This window comes from Toxorhynchites rutilus, chromosome 3 (genome assembly GCF_029784135.1).
Source record: "Toxorhynchites rutilus septentrionalis strain SRP chromosome 3, ASM2978413v1, whole genome shotgun sequence".
Lineage (NCBI taxonomy): Eukaryota > Metazoa > Arthropoda > Insecta > Diptera > Culicidae > Toxorhynchites > Toxorhynchites rutilus.
Window position 1 is genome coordinate 324,519,762 of NC_073746.1, and position 19,487 is coordinate 324,539,248.

At 40.5% G+C, this 19,487-nt stretch overlaps 1 protein-coding gene and 2 long non-coding RNA genes across 3 annotated transcripts in view; 2 read left to right on the forward strand and 1 right to left on the reverse strand.

Moving 5' to 3' along the window:
• Positions 1-11,183, reverse strand: part of LOC129775251 (14-3-3 protein epsilon) — a 54,585-nt gene extending 43,402 nt beyond the window's left edge. The window contains exon 1 of the mRNA XM_055779735.1: positions 10,620-11,183. Within this exon, the coding sequence (XP_055635710.1) occupies positions 10,620-10,683 (64 nt within the window). The 5' untranslated portion in view covers positions 10,684-11,183. The remainder of the gene's footprint in view (positions 1-10,619) is intronic.
• On the forward strand, positions 1,979-5,532 carry LOC129775252 (uncharacterized). Its single transcript, XR_008742901.1, has 3 exons — positions 1,979-2,289; positions 2,349-2,406; positions 2,492-5,532. It is a non-coding gene; the product is annotated as an uncharacterized LOC129775252 (long non-coding RNA).
• Positions 11,184-17,187: 6,004 nt separating the features above from the next.
• LOC129779078 (uncharacterized) lies at positions 17,188-18,051 on the forward strand. The gene is made up of 3 exons (XR_008743558.1): positions 17,188-17,346; positions 17,460-17,555; positions 17,621-18,051. It is a non-coding gene; the product is annotated as an uncharacterized LOC129779078 (long non-coding RNA).
• The last annotated feature ends 1,436 nt before the right edge of the window (positions 18,052-19,487 follow it).

A 19,487-nucleotide genomic window follows, 5' to 3' on the forward strand; every position in this document is an offset into this window, starting at 1 on the left:
AGAAAAAATGGATCGACAAATATTTCCGTACAGGCGTTTAACAATTTTAAATGAATTGACGACTCAATCGAAAGGACGAAAAGAGTACTGCAAAAATATCCCATGAAAAATGTTTTCAAGGGCTATGCCTTCAGTTCCTAATTGCCTTTGATATTTTTTCTCGTTTTTACGCTATGAATAAACACAACTAAACTAAATAAAACAAGAAAGTCGCAAATAAATTCGAGTTATGTTACACAGCATTAATCAGTTGGATAAGTGATTGAACTTGAAAATCTTGTTGAAGTTTACAATCGCGTAGCATACATGATGAAGTTTGTATATATTGTACGACATTCTGTTCACGTTGAATATGTTCTACGTAAAAAGGACATTGTATTTTTCACATTTCGTAATCGAGATTTATGAATCGATTTTCATTTTCTTGCAAATTGAGACATCGTCAATTGGAATATTTACGACAACTGAAAAGTCGCGCCTGTTCAATTTTAGGTTCTATGATGCATTACTTGCAATCAATCAATCAATAATCAATTTTTCGAATATGATTCTCTCGACAATGTTGATGACTTCTGAATCTTATTTCTTCGAGCCGTTGCTTTCTTAAATCCAACTACTACCAACAATATTTCAAAGTCGTAAAAAGCCCCGTACCAATGTTCTTCTGCGCTGGTGTAAATTATTCCATCTTCGAAAATACCTCAATGCCCATGTTCGCAAATCTGCCACTGCAAAAGAAGACGTATGATGATTCTGTGTTTACGGATGAAAACTTGGGCAATCAAATTATATAATTTCCTCGCGCTCCCTTGTCGTGTGTCAGAACAAAATTCCATTCGCAAATTTTCTACTTTGATTTGGAACCGAACGAAAAGTTTCCCATATTTCACCACAATGCAGAGCTTGAATACCACACTTCAACCCGAGCTACTGCTGCTCTCGGCTATACAGACTCCTTTTTCCCATCGCGTTTTCATTTTCCCCTACCCGTATGTCCTTCTGTATGCCGCTGTGGCTTTTCTTATTTATGGGATAAGCAAACTTCGAATCCGTGTCAAACTCGAAATCTTCCATAAACCCCGGTTCCGCGGAAAACGGATGGAAAAGGACGAACAAGCGGGAGGGTGCACCGTACCACCACCACACCACCGTCGTTGTGTGCATACCAATCTTTATTAAAGTTTATTTTATTTATCACTAAGCACCGCCGCCAACCAGCCAGCCAACAGGCTTCTTTCTCCCTCTGGCAAATGGAACTCCGACGGTTCTTTTCCATCCTTGCCTCTTTTCGATTGCTTCCTTCGGGCATCACACAGAAATGTGATACCATTCTGCGCAGAATCAAACTCACTGTGGAACGATTACATTTCCATTTTTCCTAGCAACAGTGGATGACATTTTGACTATTTTCAATGCTATCCTTCTTGCCGTTGGGTAATCCCAGCCAAAAAGGAAGTAAAATATCAGTCGCCTGTGACAGTGTGGATTTTGTTCGGAATGACGCAACACTTGGCCATAATCGTTATGTACCCTCCTACTCCCCACCTGCCTTCTACTTTCTTTCTGGATGTGTCCGGGAATTTTTCTTGAATAACTGACGACCGACGATATTGGGGCGTCCATAAAATGTCATTGCGCTTGTGCTCCGCAACGTGAGTGACGACGGGGCCTACAACGGCTTTCCGTTGCTCCTTTTTAGTAGTCGCGTCATTCGCGCGCGCCTGTTGTGGAGATTCAGTTTTTATGGTTGCCTCCTTTCCGTCTTGATTTTTCCTTCCTCGCGCATTGACCGGTGTTCAGTTCATTCGTATGTTCGCCGGTGCCGCGCGCTCAATTCTTGCTTCTTCTGTTAGGAGACGGTGAATTCGATGTGGAATCGATGCGGTAATTACACTTCTTACGGACACACAAACAATCCGCGGCGCGAATGTGTGGATGTGTTGTGGACACCCCACAAAGCGGACGGTATCTGCTTGTGTGGGTTTTTTTTTGTGAATTGGCGAATATTTTTGACGGAGATATGGCACATGCGGGATTGCACCAAAAAAATTAACAATTGTTCGCTCGTGGTGTAGGCCACATGTCAGCACAGGGAGCAGCATTTGCCGCAGTTGTCTCAAATGGGAGCAGTTGAATTTACCTGTCGGAGCTTGTTAACGGCGGGGTTTGGAGAAAAACAACATTAGTTGTACATAAATTCAGTGGGTCATTACTCAGGTGTTCTAGAATGATCCGGCTAAGTGACTGGAAAGGAAATGATTTCCACTAAATTTCAGCAGCAAAAACATGGTTGTAACCCGACGAGTTATATTAGAAATAATTCTAATCCGAGACCCGTCTCTTTCTAGCTGGCTACTGTCCTCATCTCATCATGTCACGAAACTTTTCCTATTCAGGCAATACGAGGTGAGCCCGCAGCGGTAGCGGCAACACAACTTGGTCATATGACGCATCAGAATTGAGCTGTACAACACAAGCTTTTTCTTTGCAGCCACTCTCGCAGATCCCACCATCGATTTTTCCCGTGCACCTTCGTCTTCTTCTTGCAGCGAAAAAAACGACGACGGCGGGCACCAAACGGCAAAAGCGCGCTGCTGCTGCTAGTGGTAGCGTTTGCCCCGTTCATTCGTTCTCCAGGGGGTTCTATTCATCACACAATATATGTGCTCAGCGCCAATACATACACAATGCGAATGGCGACGAAGCGCTGCCAGCTTTGCGAATATAATTTTGTTGAATGAATATCAAAAGTTTGAAAATATCATTCGTTCACAGCAATACAATGCGACAATCCAATCCCTCTACACTATTGGCGTGTCGAATAGTATCGTCTTCTATCCGTCAGCCAACCGATCGATGCGACTTGCCGTTCAGTGTCGCCTCAATGGAACCTAACGACCTAACCCTTTCAATACGGCAGTGTGCTCCGCCGGAGTGCTACCGCTGTACGGGGCACTGCGCCGAAAAATGTGCACATCGCGCTGGTGTGATCGATGTGCAGTATCACTCTCATGTCGTCTAAAGACGACGCTCGTACACACAGCTCATCGCACGTCGTCTATAGACGACGTCCGTAGCGAAAGGGTTAATGTTTCAACGTGCGTGTAACCGATAATATGCGGAACCAGTGACAGTGAGGATGATAAATATTTAACGGTATCAGTGTTGAAATTACGACTGAAGCTGATCACCTTAACTATCCTTAAGTGTGGGACACTCCCTCATGGTGTGATGTCGAAGAAATTCAGTTGGATGAGTCAGTCAACATTCGTGGGATCTCACAACACAAACTATGACAAATATGATTCAGGGCGATTTTCACGTAAAAAAAATCGATATAATAGTTTCAGCCAAGCAGTTACACGCGTTTAGTCTCCACAAACTTTCACGGATCAGCAGAGCTTCAACGTGAACTTTTTTTTTTCTATTATAGTGACTTTCAACACATTTCGGCTGGTTCGTCACTTTTACTTCCATTTTTGGAAGAATGTCGGGAGTGAGAATTGAACTCGTGATCTCTGCGTGAGAGGTATGGATGTTACCACTACGCCAGATCGCCTCCTCAGCGTGAACTTTACATGCTTCGATATTTGAGCGAGCTTCCTTGATTTTTTAGGATTCATCTTATCAAAGAATTGCTTCGTTGTCAATCTTCCATTAACTTTTAAACTTCCAAGCAAGAAAATGTTTCTAAAGGTCCATAACCTGTCAGTAGAGCGACAAGAATTAAACAATTAGTTTTTATGAACCTCATCTTAGACGGCACTAACGTTTATAAAAGAACTTGGTCTTCTAATGAAGCGATCTGGCGTGGTTAACATCGGTATCTATCACGCTCAAGGTCACGAGTTCAATTCTCTCTGCCGACATTCGTCGCTAAATGAAAGTAAACAAAATATTTTGATCGTTTGAGTTACGATCCAGTCGATAGGCTGAACGTTACTGTAATACAGCAAAAGAAAACTTCGCCTTCTCCAGCTAGTATTGCTGGCGAGTTCGAAAATACGCGTATAGTCCGACCAGTGCAAGTCGGAAGAACTTTCTTTGACAAATAAATTTCCTATCTAAACGAGTCCCATAGCGATAGGTGACATGTGAAATGAATCACTAACCCTTCAATAATTTTTTTTAAATGAAAATTTTCCCTATTCAAATACTTTGATGTACTAATAAATCAAGAGACTTCGAACTTCGATGCAATATCAAATTTTACTGGTTTATTAGAATCTTTGCCAGTAAAACCCTCGTTGGATTTGTCCCTTCAACCGAATTACGGGTGATTTTGAAGGCCTTCCGGTGGTGGGTACAGATTCTCAAATACATCGAATTAAATTTGAGGAAAACCAAACTAACGGGGGTTACGCCGTCAATTGTATTGATAAAGAGACCTTGTGTTATCAATCAATTTCTTAGATCTCTAGCAAAAATTAGACACATTTGTCATTTTTATTGAATCGGCTTTTTTTTATTCTTTATTTGAGAGGTTTTTAGCCTCCTAGGCTGGTTCGCCTCTTTATCGACGGCAGCTAAAGTTACCGTAATATAAAATAAATAAGACATTTTACATAAAGTTACATTCAATTTGCACTTTTCTTTTTACGGAGTCTTAATACTGTCTGTTTTTGTTTTAATTATTCTCTTGGATGCGGTTGTAGGCTTGGATGTGCGTCTTCCATGGCTCCAGGCCAGTAAGGGGACGCCCGTGCTGTCCGGAGACTCCGGGGGTTCTTATTCCCCTTGTCGCGAAGGGGAAGGAACTGTGATCTCCGGGTTGAAAAAAGAGGTTATCGCAGAAATTCGGTTCTCTGCATGTACATCATTTTGTTGTTTTCGCATTTCTTGGCCCGCGATTGGATGTCCGAGGGCTGGTAGACGGTCGGGCTGTTTGTTTGTTGACCACACTTTACGTCCAATGTCCTTAGGTGGTTCGCTGGATGGAGAATCTATTTTCCGTTTGTTAGATGGTATGTCATGGGCGGAGCGATGGTTTTTAACCGAGTGGGGCGGTGTATTGGCGTGGACGGTGAGGGTGTTTCTCGTAGGAAGGGATTCTGTTCGTCCGCATCACTGTTGGCATCTGAGCAGATGTCCAGCCTGGTGTCTTGAAAAGTTGAATCCTCCTTTTCTTCTGCAATGGGTTCCAGAGCACGAACAATTGTGGCCGGCGGAGTGGAAATCTGCGTGTTTGTTGTAGGTGTGAGAATTGGTCTGGCGGACTGCACTGTACCGGATGTTTCGATGCCGCTGGTTCGAGTCGACTGGGATCTGGCGACGACGATTTCCTTTTGTAGTGTGTCGATGGTTTGGTCTCTCTGGGTCAAACGCTGCTCCAGAGCCACAAGGGTGTAGGTCAACTGGTCCATTCTAGAGACTAACGGTCTGAAAACCTCTTCGTTTTTGGCAGCTTCTGCGCGCTGCGTTTCACAGAGGCAGCCATATTAGCGATAATTGTGTCTGTTTGTGCGATTGCTTCCATTAATTCATTGATTCTTTGGTCCGTGATTGCTTCGTGAGTCACCGTATAATCTGGTCCTCCTCTCTCCCGAACAGCGTTTGCATAGGTTAACGGACGGAAATTTCCTGCATCAAAGATGGAGCGTGCTGTGCGATAGTCCACCTCGCGGTCCACCTTGATCTTTTGTATTTCGTTCTCTTTGCGGTAATTCGGACAAGAACGGGAAGCAAGACTGTGTTCTACTTATCCGCAATTTCTGCAAAGTACGGGCCGCTGACATCTACTGCCCTTCGCTGGAGGTTAATGATTTCCGGAGCAAGTACCGCAAGTGGCCGTCTGCGAACATTTTCCTTTTGTATGTCTGAAGGCCCAACACTTGAAGCACTGCATGGGCGACGGATTATAGGGCCTCGTGTCGGGACACCCGTACTCGTGTACCATCCGTGAGGCAAGTCAGTGCCAGCAGACACTCCACTTGTTTTTTATTGCGAACTGCCACCTTCTGGAAATGCGCCTTCGATTTTCCCGGCACAGTCTTCTATCGACCTACGGATGAGAAAAGGCGCGATGGGGAGCGCCTTGTCTTCAACTTTATTGTCCACGCCCGTGATCCGTAGGACAGTTAGTTCTCCATGGTTGCCGTCGGGATCCATATAATCCGGTAGTGTGGCCCCTGAATAGCTACCGTCAATAATTCGGTGGTTCCTGCCACCATGTTGGCCCCACAAACTAGGTGCGGGGCCGGGGGCACCCGCCATTGCGGTGGCCCAGCAACTGTTCAAACTGTACCAGCACCACTGTAGTTTTTTTTAAGAAACGCACATGTGCAACGGGGGAAACCCTACCCCTACGACAGCGACAGGTTCGGCTTCACACTAAACAGTCTTTGACAATTGTTCACGATATAAATTAACTACGACAAAAGTTTAAATAAAGCACAACACTTGGGTGCGAGAAACGAAAGTTCAACAACAACAAATGTTCGTGACGATTTACACAACAGTACGGACAGTGCAAAAATTTGATTGAATCGGCTTGCAGTTATTTTTTGAATCTACAATATTGAGTTTCACTCTTAGTGAATCCATTGGTACATAAACTACATAATACATAGCATCAAACATCATAAAACACTAATTTCAAGTGTTTTAAATTTGTATGCGTATAAATAGCGGATCTAATCCGATAACCGTGTCGTGACGGATAATATAAGGATAATGGGTACATTTACATATCGTACGACGCTCAGCTGAGTAGATGAATGGCTTCCTGCGTGACAGACATAAGCGTTTGGACTTGGTTCGCTTTTTGGGAATTCGTAGCATAGGATTAACCCCTTAACTAATGATAACTTTTGTTCTTGAAATCGAAACACCTTCCCAATATATTGTGACGCGACAAAAATCACTGCGTTTTTCTGATCAGCCAAAACTAGCTACTGAGTCGAGATAGCGGTTCACGGTAGAAACGGTAGCTGGCCAGAAGTTGGCGGAAATGAGTTCGCGCGTTGGAGCAGAGATAGCGCCACTTTCGAATTTTAGCTGTGTATGGTTACGTTCCAAAGTTATCCAACTCGGCTAGTCATCGCCATCGATGCAGCCAAGACACCCACGGGTCCAAGCGGTCAGGGAGTACCCGACGCTGTCCTCATGTGGATTGTCGGGCATAGTGGCATTGCAGATAACAAAATGGCCCACAGGTTTGCTGACGGCGACAAGAAACAATGTTAGGGGGTCTTCGTAGCCACTCTGCTGAACAATGGAAGAACAGATAGAATACCCTTACGCCGAAATGGCTACTAGAGTGTAATTTACCATAATGTAATGGAACAGAAAACCTAACGCCTAAATGGCTACTACTTCTACTGCGTAATTTACAATTTATAGAAACATAAACATATGTACATGTACACGATAAAAACCCGGCTCTGTTACAGATAAAATGCTAATGAGCCTGATAAATAAATAAATGGGATAAAAAAAAAGAAACAATGTTTTACACGGAAGGTATCGCAGGACGATGTAAACTTGTGGACCACTAACCCTTTTGCACTTTTTGTGCCTAAATGTTGTACGCAGAAAGCAGTAGTTTTCTGTGGAATGTTGAAAATTCCACTGCCAGGTTCGGCAATATTCTGTTCAACAAACTATCGGAAAGCAAATAATTCGCGGAAACAAACTGTCAGAATGCCTCGACTAGGTCAAGAGAGTCTAAATCAGATCAGCTGGAGTCTGTTGCGAATTTCCTAAAAATGTAGTCGGAAGGATTGAATCAGTTCAACGAAGGTTCATAAGATATGCTCTGCGTAGATTGCCGTGGACTGATCCAGGATTGGGCGATCTTTATAAAAAGATCGACCATGTTGAATCGCTTTTCCAAACGGCATAGGGATCTATCCACTGATACCGATTCAGTACCAAAGAACCCATCTTTGAAAAATCGAAAAAAAAATTCCAATTTATCTGTTTATTCTATAGGAGTGCCGTCTTTTCTTTAACACGTTGGTGCCACGGTTGTATAATTGGATGGACATTTTTAGACGTATTAGGACCATCGTTTCTTATCGTAGTGGCAGGTTTTGCTGTTCGAATTGGAATGCTTATGAGCTTATATTATTTACCTTTATTATTATATGTTATACTGTCAGTCACCGGTGACTGACGCGGCGTTCAACGTGTTAAACAGGGAAAATAAATTACATATTTATAATGAAACATCAAAAACATTTTGTTTTGTTCCTCACCATGCAGGCCACAAAAATGTTTGAAGACCAAAAAAAATCCAGGGCATTCTTCTTGCGCCGGTAAAGAGTCTTTTTATTAAATACATTAACTGAAAAAGCATTATTAGAAATTCAACAGCTAGTATCTGCCCGAACTCAGCTGACAACGATCCCATTAAAGCCAATCGTGCCATACGTTTGTCATTTAGTCGAAGCCGATTCTTGATTTTGGCGCCGTTTCTACAAAACCACATTTCGCTGGAATTGCTTCAATATTTAGTTCAGTGATCCTATGAGCTACTGGTTACAGTACATCCCCTCAGTAACAGCCGCTAGTTATGTCGCTGTCAGCATTTGCACGGAAGTTAATCGTAGAAGATGCGATCCAAATGTTGACATTTGAAAAAATTGTTAGGGTGTCTTTGGTGAAATTGAAATCTACAAAAAGATCGAAATTTAAGATCGAAAAAATCGAAAGCTAAAAGATCGATTTTCTCGAGTAAAAAGGTTGATTCAAAAAAATCGTAAGTCGGAATGGAAAAGATCGATCTTCTGAAAATCGATCCGAGATCGCCCAATCCTAGACTGATTCCCTCCGATTACCGAATAACTCTCATTATTGTCAGCTCATCAGTTTGGAACCTTTGACGGTTCATAGAGACACAACTAGAGCCTTGCTGATAGCTGATACCTTGCCAGGACGATTGTCCCGTTCTCCGGGAAAAAATAAATTTCAATGTTCAACCTCGAACTCTCCGAAATAATTCGATACTACGAATTATGCTACTGTTTCATTCAATCGACAATTTAATCAATACAAACAAATAGTTACTAAGCCAAGGGTAGTCTCACATCAACCTTGAGGTTATATCATAGATTTGGCCCACCCATTTTTTTCATAGAACAAACTGCCATGTGAGTATTGTTCTTCATGTATATTTTCAATATGTGATGACTGTAATTTGATGTAATTGATTGTAATTTGATTCGTGTTTAGATTTAAATTTAGATTAGGATTTTTATTTACATTTAAGTACATCATTGGGGTCCTTCTTACAGCCTGTTGATGAATTGACAAATAAATAAATGTAAGCATTCGGAAGCAACGTCATAACAATGTATAGTTAAATTTCAAACTAGAAAAAAAAATCCAAAAGTACCTCTAGATTAAAGTGTTTTGTATGATAAAACTGCTATACGTCATTCGAAAACATATAATACTCCCCCTCAACCAGAAAAAAGCTCGAGATAGCGGCGTTATTTATTTATTTTGAGATAGCGGCGATATATCATTCATTGTTAATGCTCGATTGTATTCAAACAATTCAATTCAATCCATATAAAAAATAGTACAATATGATCCTTTTTTCTGGTAAATCTATATAGGTTTTCCAATGTTCCTAAAAATAACTAATATACATACACACCGTTTTCGTGAAGGAGTCTACAATATAATTCACAATTCATATAATTTTCTAATTTCAAAAACAATTTAAAACATACAAAAAATAGCACATTGACCAAAAGAAACAAAACCAAAAATTATAAAAAGTAAATCGTATTCGACAAAAAGACAGTTGAATGGAAAAAAAAATCAAATCCACACTCTTATCTTGCCATTTAAACAGCGGAAACTAATTGATTTTCGATTTTCCAATTTTCATCCGCGCATTTGAACTCGCCGTGCCTTTGTCGGAATGCGGTTAATTGTAATTCCGCTTAATAACGGTAGAACATTTATCAGCTATCAATTAAATTCAGTCGAAATTGACATATAGATAATGAATTTACAGATTTCGGAAGGTTTTTGTTGTGAAATTATTCTGAACTATTTGAATAATCTATTCAAAGCTGATCCTCTAAGTCTAGTATGTATTTCCAAATATTATATTACACGATTATCACACTTCAAGAGTCAATATCTGGCATAGAAGCGGTACGATAAAAATTGAGTGTAAAATTCGACCTTACAAATTTACTGTTTGCTGCGCACCAGAAACCGGCAACGCTGCTCTCTCGATTTCACTGCCGCGCGCATTCAACACATACACATAGGCCATGACGCAGAATCAACACCTCCACGTCGTTCCCGTTTCGTGTGTGTAGATGTGTGCATGAGTTGCGAATGATATTAGCATTTTCACTTCCAATTTTTGTGCCACCACCATTCATTCCGGAAAGCCACGCAAAAAAATCCTTTTCTGACTGCCGGAGACGAATTACATGATTCTTTACAGTTAAGCTGTAAATTGTGAATTCCCAGCCGAACGGACGCCAACGAATATTCGTTTCCGATGCTTGGGAAATCTTGCGTTCTCTTTCTCCCCCACTCCAAAGGAAGAAAAAGAAGAAAGCCTCTTTCGAACAGCCTGACATCATGGATTCTGGAAGGCTGACGGGCAGGACAAAAAAAAAAAGAAACTGTTCATCAGAATCACTTACCGTCATATCGCTCCGCCTGTTCGGCCAACTTGGCCTTGTAGATGTTGTTTTCGCGTTCCGACATATTATGGCGATCTGTTTCCGGTTAGGTGCTGCTTAGTTCCCTTGGTGCCACTCAAACGTGACACTGTACCACTTTTTTTCACGAAGAAAATTCACACGGTACTAATCCAAGTTTTCGGTTCTTTTCCGTAAATCCCGATTTTTTGGGGGGCCGGATAGTTGCAAAAGGTTTCGTCTTCTTTTCTCAATTCGCCGAATGGAGCGCTGCGAAAACTGAACGCGCGGAGGAAGAAAACTCAAAACGGAACTCGAACTCGCGCCGCACCTTTGGAGAACCTTTTACGGTTTCCGGTTCGTTTTTCGTCTGTGCCAACAACGGAGAATAAAAACCGCAACACTCACGTTTTAAAATGCCCTTTTTTTCCTGGCTTTCCTGGGGCTTGCTTCTGCTATCTAGAGCTTAGCGAGCTGCACACACACTCTCTGTGACTGGAGAACTCTGGGACACTTCTGAGTTGTACGACTGCTTCTTGCAAGGAGAAAAACCACTCTATACGCGAAACAAGATTAATCAATATGGCCGCGCCCGTGTCTCTCCAAAATCGAAAAAATAGGTGCGAGACTGGAAGGCACTCATGAGAGCGTATGGGACGCGATTTTCCAACGGTTCTTTTTCTCGCACTCGCAAACGTGCTTTTGGTGCTTCGAGCAGTGCTGCCTGCTTTTTGCGAATGTCGAAGGAATTGTAAAAAATCCATATTACTAAAATAATGAAATGTCCACTCGATATCGCATTGTTTGTTGACTGAACTAGATTTTTACAAATTATTGAAATGAAATTCAAATTAACTAATTCATTTTCCGGTGATTTTTCATTCTTATTGGATATAATAAGTGCTGCAATAGATATACACTGAAACAATGAATTATTATCCGAACCAATAAATCCTGTACCACTGCTGCTTCCATTTGCCAAAAAATCGCTTTGATTGGTAGTGGTGAGCAAGCGCTCGCGGCTCCGGAGAAAGGTGACGTAAGACTCTGAGTAACCACTTAAAAATGTGTGCGTGCGCAACCGGGCATTTGGCCTTGTATCGCGTTTCTTTTTGCTTGGAATTGTAGAAAGAAAAAAAAACTATCCCGCGGCAAATGATTTTTATTAGCCAAACCGGGCCAGGCACTATTAAATTGAGATGAACTGTGGGAAGCGCTCGTATTACGGCTCCACGATAGTTGACCATGCATTCAGCAATTGATTCGGGATCTCGAGTTCTTCTAAAATGGACTTGTCCCACACGGGAGTGGGAGAGGTCTGAGTGAGATTTTGCACTTCCCTCTCCAGGGATCCCTTTGTGCAATGATCGGTTTGAAGTATTTACAGTGTAAATTATTTTTTGTAAATGAGAATAATGCTTCTGAAATCATGCAATTCAAATAAGCAGATAGTATTTTTAATAACCATTGGGTACTGCCAAACATAATGTCTAATTATTTTACGGATTTACAACCCGATGTTCTGATTTTTTTTTCTTGCCAGCATTTCCCAGAGAGAGAAAAAGAGATTGAAATTGGGACAAGAGAGCATCTAGAATGGAAGAGATTGAGAGACTGTAATTTGGATGTCAAATCATTGGAAGCGGTTGAACCGATTCGTACGAGGGAGTAAATAGGAGTAAATATAATACCCACACCAGGGATGCCAGGTAATTTCAAAACAATTGGACAGACTTTAACCACAGCAGTGGAACTCCATACAATTCACTGACTAAAAAGTGTCCACATTTTCAATCCTTGTTTAAACTTATGACAGACATACAACTGTACTTGCGTTGTACTTCGAAAATTGTATGTCTGTCACCATGTACAGCGCTAGAACCATGCAAGCAACTCGGTACAATCGCTGTACCTGTACCGACCTAAGTGGTGCGGACTCAATCCACTTCATTTTCAAGCAAATTTATGGATTTTTTTCAAGCGATTTCTTGCAATAAATTCTCAGACCATCAGAGATGCCAGATTAACAGATATGTTTGTAAATTTACAGACATATCTGTAAAATACTTTTTATTTTTGTTGCAGACTTTTTGGATACAACAATATTTCACAGGTTTTTGAAAAATGAGATCTCTATTTATCACATCAAAGATATTTTAATCATCGTATTACATTTTTTCATAGTTTTAATACATAAAAAGTTTTTATATTTAGTTTATATCAATACACATGACGTTAGATCTATTTTTGAGTAATTCATTAACACTTTGTCGTCCGGCGTAACCACAGTGGCTATGTGCGCAAACTAGCGCCTAACTGCCGGTGTCACCACAGTGATTACGTGCGCAAAATAGGTCGCATTGTAGTGATGTAGTGAGCATAGTATCGCTCAGTAGCCGACGACAGTATTTCAGTATCTTTTGCATTCTGTTGGTGTTTTGTTTGGTAACAATAAATTGTATACGTCAGCGTTTTTCATGATTGCATAAGTACTTTTGCCCTGAAATCATTTCAGACGAAACAGACAATACGATTCTTCACGATGAATGAAAAATTTCATTAAATGTATCTATACTATACTTCAAAATTTCATGACAGTGAGGGGACAGAGTCGAGAACTTATTAGAACTATGAGATTGGTAAAAGTTAACAGATTGTAATTTCCCGAGAATATCAAGAACAGCCGACGACAAACCAAGTAAACCGAATTAGCGCTGCCGCCGCCAAGCGAATCATTTTTTTAGCAAACGTACGGTGCAACATGTGCGTCGCTAATTTCCTTAAAAATGACTCCTAGAGGGGTATCTTTTGAGCAAACAATGAGTTGATTCTCAAAGCCTTAACCCTTTCGTTACGAGCGTAGTCTATAGACGACATCCGCGCGACGAGCTGTGTGTACGAGCGTCGTCTTTAGACGACATAAAATTCATACTGCTCTTCGATCACATCAGCGCGATGTGCATACTTTTCGGCGCAGTACTCCGTACAGGGGTAGCACTTCGACGGAGCTCACTGCCGTAATGAAAGGGTTAATTGAACATCTTTGAGTAATATTAAGATTGACTAAATCCGAGCGAAAACGGAGACCGATGCCAGTCCTTGAGCATCCCTTCAACCTCGCACTGTTAGCCTATATCTATCTATATCAATGAAAATATAGATCTGTTCGGTCCTCGAAGATGGGATGATCCGATTTTAGCCTTCTTTATTTTGTTGTATTCGTCTCTTCTCGTAGGTCAATATAGTGGAGAGCAAAATCGGAAAGTTTCCGGAAAATTCAAAAGGAATGTCGGAAAATTCGGAAAAATGAATTCCCATATGACCGAAAATTACATCATGATAAGTCCATTCAATATTTATATGATCACCCTAACGAAAAAATAAAAAAAGAGTCTAATGTTTTGCGATAAAGAACAAAACTACCACTTTTCATCGAAATCTGAGAACCACTATATCGGTTTGGCATGAAATGGCTGTATATATAAAAGATGTACATATACAAAATATACAAAAGACAATCTCACGTGCATCGCGATGTACAAAGTATAAATGAATCTGGAAAAATTAACGTTAAAAGAGATTTCTACAGATCCGCACACTTTTACAGACATTTCCACATTTTTAACAGATTTTCACATACTTTTACAGACTTTTTCTAAAAATCATCTGGCAACTCTTCGTTCCACTTTTCATCGAATGTTTTCAAATCGCAGGAGTAAACATTAACGTGACTGTGACTTCGTTTGTTTTTTTTGACGTGACTGTGACTTCGTTATATTTTTATTTTTATTCGGAGAAATATTATATCAGGGAAAGTGGACATCAAAAATGCGTTGCTCAGTGAAAGAGTGCCCGAATACGAGTGAAAAGCTTTTATCGTATTCCTTCGAAAACGTATTTATAGACGCGCTGGGCCGATTTTTGCGGAGACGACAAACTAGTTCCGAATAAGGATTCGCGTATCTGTGGAGTAAGTACGATGTTTGAATTATTGAAAACCAAAAGTGTAGCAAACCTCTCATACACATTTTCAGGATTATTTTTATAGCGTCTTAATGCAGTGGACTGTAAAAACTGCTACTTAATCCTGCTGCGCGATACCAAAGCAGCCTTTATGCGGATTGCCCAGCGTGAGAAAAAAAATTCCCCCCGTGGGCGGGATGCAGACTGCCTTCATTGCAGTGATGCAGCGGGGATTTTCCATTCGCATGGAACTTCACATCACTGTGGCAGATTGAGGGATTCGTTTCATCGGAGACAAAACACAACACACGCTTAAACTATAACTATGTACATTGTATTTTACATAATACTATAGAAATATATATGAAATTATACAGAGTTATAAATTATACAAGCACTTAAATTTCTTCTTAAATTCTGCTTCAAATTTGCTGTTGTTGCGTACACTCTGCTGTCTTTAATCGAACTGGTGTGCTGTCCTTGTACAGCAAAAACTATCATCCAATCCGTTGGCGGAGCATGTTCGATTCTTTTGCAGGAGAGCTGTGGATTGCACTCTAGGGTCTGGCGTCGAGGGATTGCATCGTATGCATGCATCTGTTCTCTCTTCAGTGCGCTTGCGACTGTACAATTTTGATAGAGATACATCGTTACATTTCAACCGGAAAAGAAACCTCGTGAGAAACCGTAATGCGTTCTCCACAATTAAGCCGATAGTTGACTCAGAAGATTACGTCCAACATCAACACGAAGCGCAGATTGCTTTACCGTTATATTCATAACCAGTACTAGCGGATCGTAATTACGCGGATTTCATTTGGCCAGCTTCACTAGCAAAACTGTTTTCACCGACGTTAGAAAAAAACGTCCCCAAAACATTTCACTTTTACTATATTTGAACGTATCAAAATTCGCCAATGTCGAATTTCGCTCCCACAAAAAAAAATCTTGGAGTGAACTAAGCGTTATTCGTAGTTTGTTGATATTCGGTCAGGTTCTGATACCTTGGAATATGAGATTCTCTTTCAGAGATGCAATGGCCAACTAAACAATTGACGGAAAAATGAAGTTCGTTCATTTTATAAGTTTAATTATTTTTGCCATCGATAACAATACCTTTTTTATAGTGTTGATTATCATAAGAAAAATAACACTCCTGATCGTTGGATCTCTTTTGACATTTCAATTGGATCTTTTTTGACAGCCGTTTTGATTCAGTCCGCACTACCTAGGTACCGACCTGTTTTACCGCTGTACATGGCTACAGTTGTACTGTGCGCAGCGCCATAGACGGTTAGTGGTGGGTAGCATGAACAAGCAGAATCAAATCATTTGATAAACGTTCTTTTCATTGACTTTCTCTTAAGGGCGATTACACATTATCCGGTTTCCGCCGGACCGGTTAGAATCCCAAATGGCAAATTTCGACCGTACCAACCTCCTCACGGCGCCGTGATGCAGCCGTCCACTGCGACTGCAATGTCCGGTGACCGGACAAGCATTATACGCGATGACAGTAGTTTTGTGTCGACGTCTGGTACAGACGGTGACCGGAATAAATCGCCACAGTAAACAACTGCAACAGAAACAACCGCTTAGAAAAAGTGTAGTAGGCTAGAAATATTTGGCGCGGGAAAAACATCATGTGCCTCACATTTCTATTATAAATTTATTCTCTTGTTCTCGTTTTTCGAAATTTATTCTGAGGACAATGTAATGGGGACGAAGTCCCCATTTGGCGAGGATAAGGAATCGAGGCGGCCCATGCCGCCAAGATGACGCAATCCGAGTCCACCGCCGACCCGCCGTCGGAAGCGGCGGTGTCTCGCACGCAAACCTGGGATCCACTGATTGCCCGGTTAGTTTGAAACATAGGATACGATCCTTTAGCAATGTCCGACCGAGCTCTAGCGAGCGTCGGACGGTATACGTCTGCCCGGGGCGTTACGTTTGCCTGGGGCGATACGTTTGCCCGGTTAATTCTTGTTTTGAAATACAATACCGCGCCACAATATTTATAGCCTACTACACATTTTATAAGCGGTGGTTTCTGTTGCAGTCGTTTTCTGTGGCGATTTATTCCGGGAACCGGTACAGACACCGGTTTGGGAAAGTAAATCATTCTCTTTGAGAATATCAGACCTTAAGACAGTTAAATTGTTCAAACTTTTAATGAAAATTTTTACTTTATATTATGTGATCACTTAAAACTCGTAATACTGATTCTTACTTAACCATTTTTGTATAATTTTCTTGATATTGTCACTAAAACTCATCATTGTAATATGAAATTATTATGAAACACAATTCTTGTTCAGGGGGTTTTCATCACTTGCAAAAGAACGTGCAATTGCATTGCATTAAGCATTAAGAACATATTTTATAAGAAAATGTTAATTTTCATTCATAATTTTTATTTTTAAATATGTGTTAACTGCACCCGAAAATCAATTATCACTATCAATTCCCAAAAGCGGAGCACGAACCTCCACGCGAATTGACAGTTGTTTTCACGTCTGTTAGTATTAGTACAATTCAGGCAATTTTTCGCCCCATATATTAGTATGTGTGTGCCATTTGACGTTTGTTTGTTGATTTTGAAATCAAACAGAATTTGCAAGTGGTATGGACACTGAATTTTTTATTTCGCTTCTTTATTCAGCTGCAGTGAAAAATTTCAGTGATGAAAGTTTCTGCTCAAAGCGAAGCAATGATCACAGGCACACGAGGTCGTCATGGAGTGTTTTGCCATGGATTGTGTTCAACGGTGTGTAGTGTCTTCTGACAAATTAATCGAGCTATTAAATTAACTTCTGTTTATGTTTAGCTCACAGCAACTACGAGTTCTTAAATTATCTTCTGTTTTTGTATTGTTCACAGATTCGCTACTGAACAAGTTCGATGATGTCAAACAAATCTCCAACTGGTTCTTCAAAGGGCATATTTTGAGCGACTTTATCGAAATTTTATGAGGAGGTCAGTCTTTGTTTATTTGAGCACATCAAAAATAGCTCTCCTAATATTCTTATTGGGTATTTCAGACAGTTTGACCTGATTTGGGTCGCGATCGACGACGAGGTGGTCGAGGCTCGGCTTGAGGAACTCTAGCCCAAAATGTCCGATCTGTGATCGGTGATCGAGATGCCCGACACCGAAGCATCGGTTCTGTCATAACAAAATCACCCAAATCTCAAATTAAAATATCTGAGTCAGGCATTCTTTGCCCAAGATCCACGTATAAATAGCTGTGCGTTGATTTGCTATGCGCTCGAGAAGCTACCGCTGCCCCAGGAGTAGGTGCTCGACGAATTGCGGCATATGCTGAGCCCGTTTCTGGACGAGGATCTTCGGATGCAGCAATGGGATAGCATTTGAATGAATCATTATGTTATTTTTAGGAAGGAATTATGATGTTATTTTAATCGTACAGATTTCTACTGTAATGGTGAAATAAAAAACACTCTAGAATGAATGGAAGGGCATATATTATCTCGTAGACAAATTCCAAGACAATCACAGGAAATGAACACATTACACATATAAATAAATAGTGCCGCTAGCTTCTTACGGAATGTTATTATTTTTTCGGTCTTAAAATTGTACACTTGTTTCTGAGACTGTTGAACCAATATGTGGCAACAGAACGTGTGAAAAAATCATGCTATTTGTGTATGTTTAGAAACAAAATAACTGAGCGTATGAATGACTACACCGCAACTGGACTAAATTTAGTTATTCTAAAGTGGGGCGGAAGTATTTACGATAGGTGCTGCAAGAACACCGTTATGATCCAGGATGCGCTAATGCCGTGAGGGCTGCTCTTACTTTGACCATGCTCCTGATGTGCCACACAATATGAAAACGCTCGTGGTTGCCGCAGCAGCTGTGGTTTTAAAATTTTCGGTCTGCAAACAGCTGCATGTAGCCGGAATATTTGCAGCAATGTGTACCTGTCAATCCACTATATAAATAAATGCATGCATGTCTATGTGAGAGATGTACAGTTTTGTGTAGTGTATTTGTTGTGAGAGATGTACGGTTTTGTGTAGCGCGAGGTCTCTTTCACATTGTTATCCGGTTTTCCGTCCAAACCCAGCGGCGTTTTTTGAAACCGGTCCGGCAGAAACCGGATAATGTGTAATCGACCTAAGTTAATAACTCAGATTGGAAACTTGTTTGTTGTGTTTGATAGTTTAGACACTAAATAAAAACCTTTTTCATTGAAATATGTGGTGGAAATTGGAAAAATATCTGATTGTCAGTTTGACATACGGTACAATGTACAACCAAAGTATGTCTGTCATGGTCCAATGGTACTTGTACAACGCTGTACACGTACAACGCATGTACAGCTGTATGTCTGTCCCTGGTATTACATGAAGAATAATTTTTTTTCAGGCATACTTGATTTGAGAGTGTATCGATTTCTAGCTGTCTTGACGCAAGGACTTTAATGAAGAATGATAAGATGGGAAGGTTTATATAAACATGTCCATAATTACATAGGTTTATTCAAATATTATTATTGTTCTTATATTAACTATTCAGTGCAATTTTATCATAATTTAATAATCATTTCAATTCAATTCAATATTTTTTCTGATATGGTTATTAAAAATCCATGATTACCTTTGCTTTATCATTTACCCCCCATTATTTGTCAATTTTTCCTGTTTTTTGTTCTTTGATCTATCATTTTGACAGTTCCATTTGAGAGATTCAAAATTGCGACAAGATAGAAACTTGTTTTGAAAGAACGGATTGTGGATAATTTTCTCAGCTTTATAATTAAAGTTCTGAGTTTATTGAATGACAGGTTGAAGTTGATTCATAGAAGAATAAGATATCATTTGATATGTCGATTTTTGAAATCGGCTCAATGGTTGAAAAGTAATGAATTTTTGGATG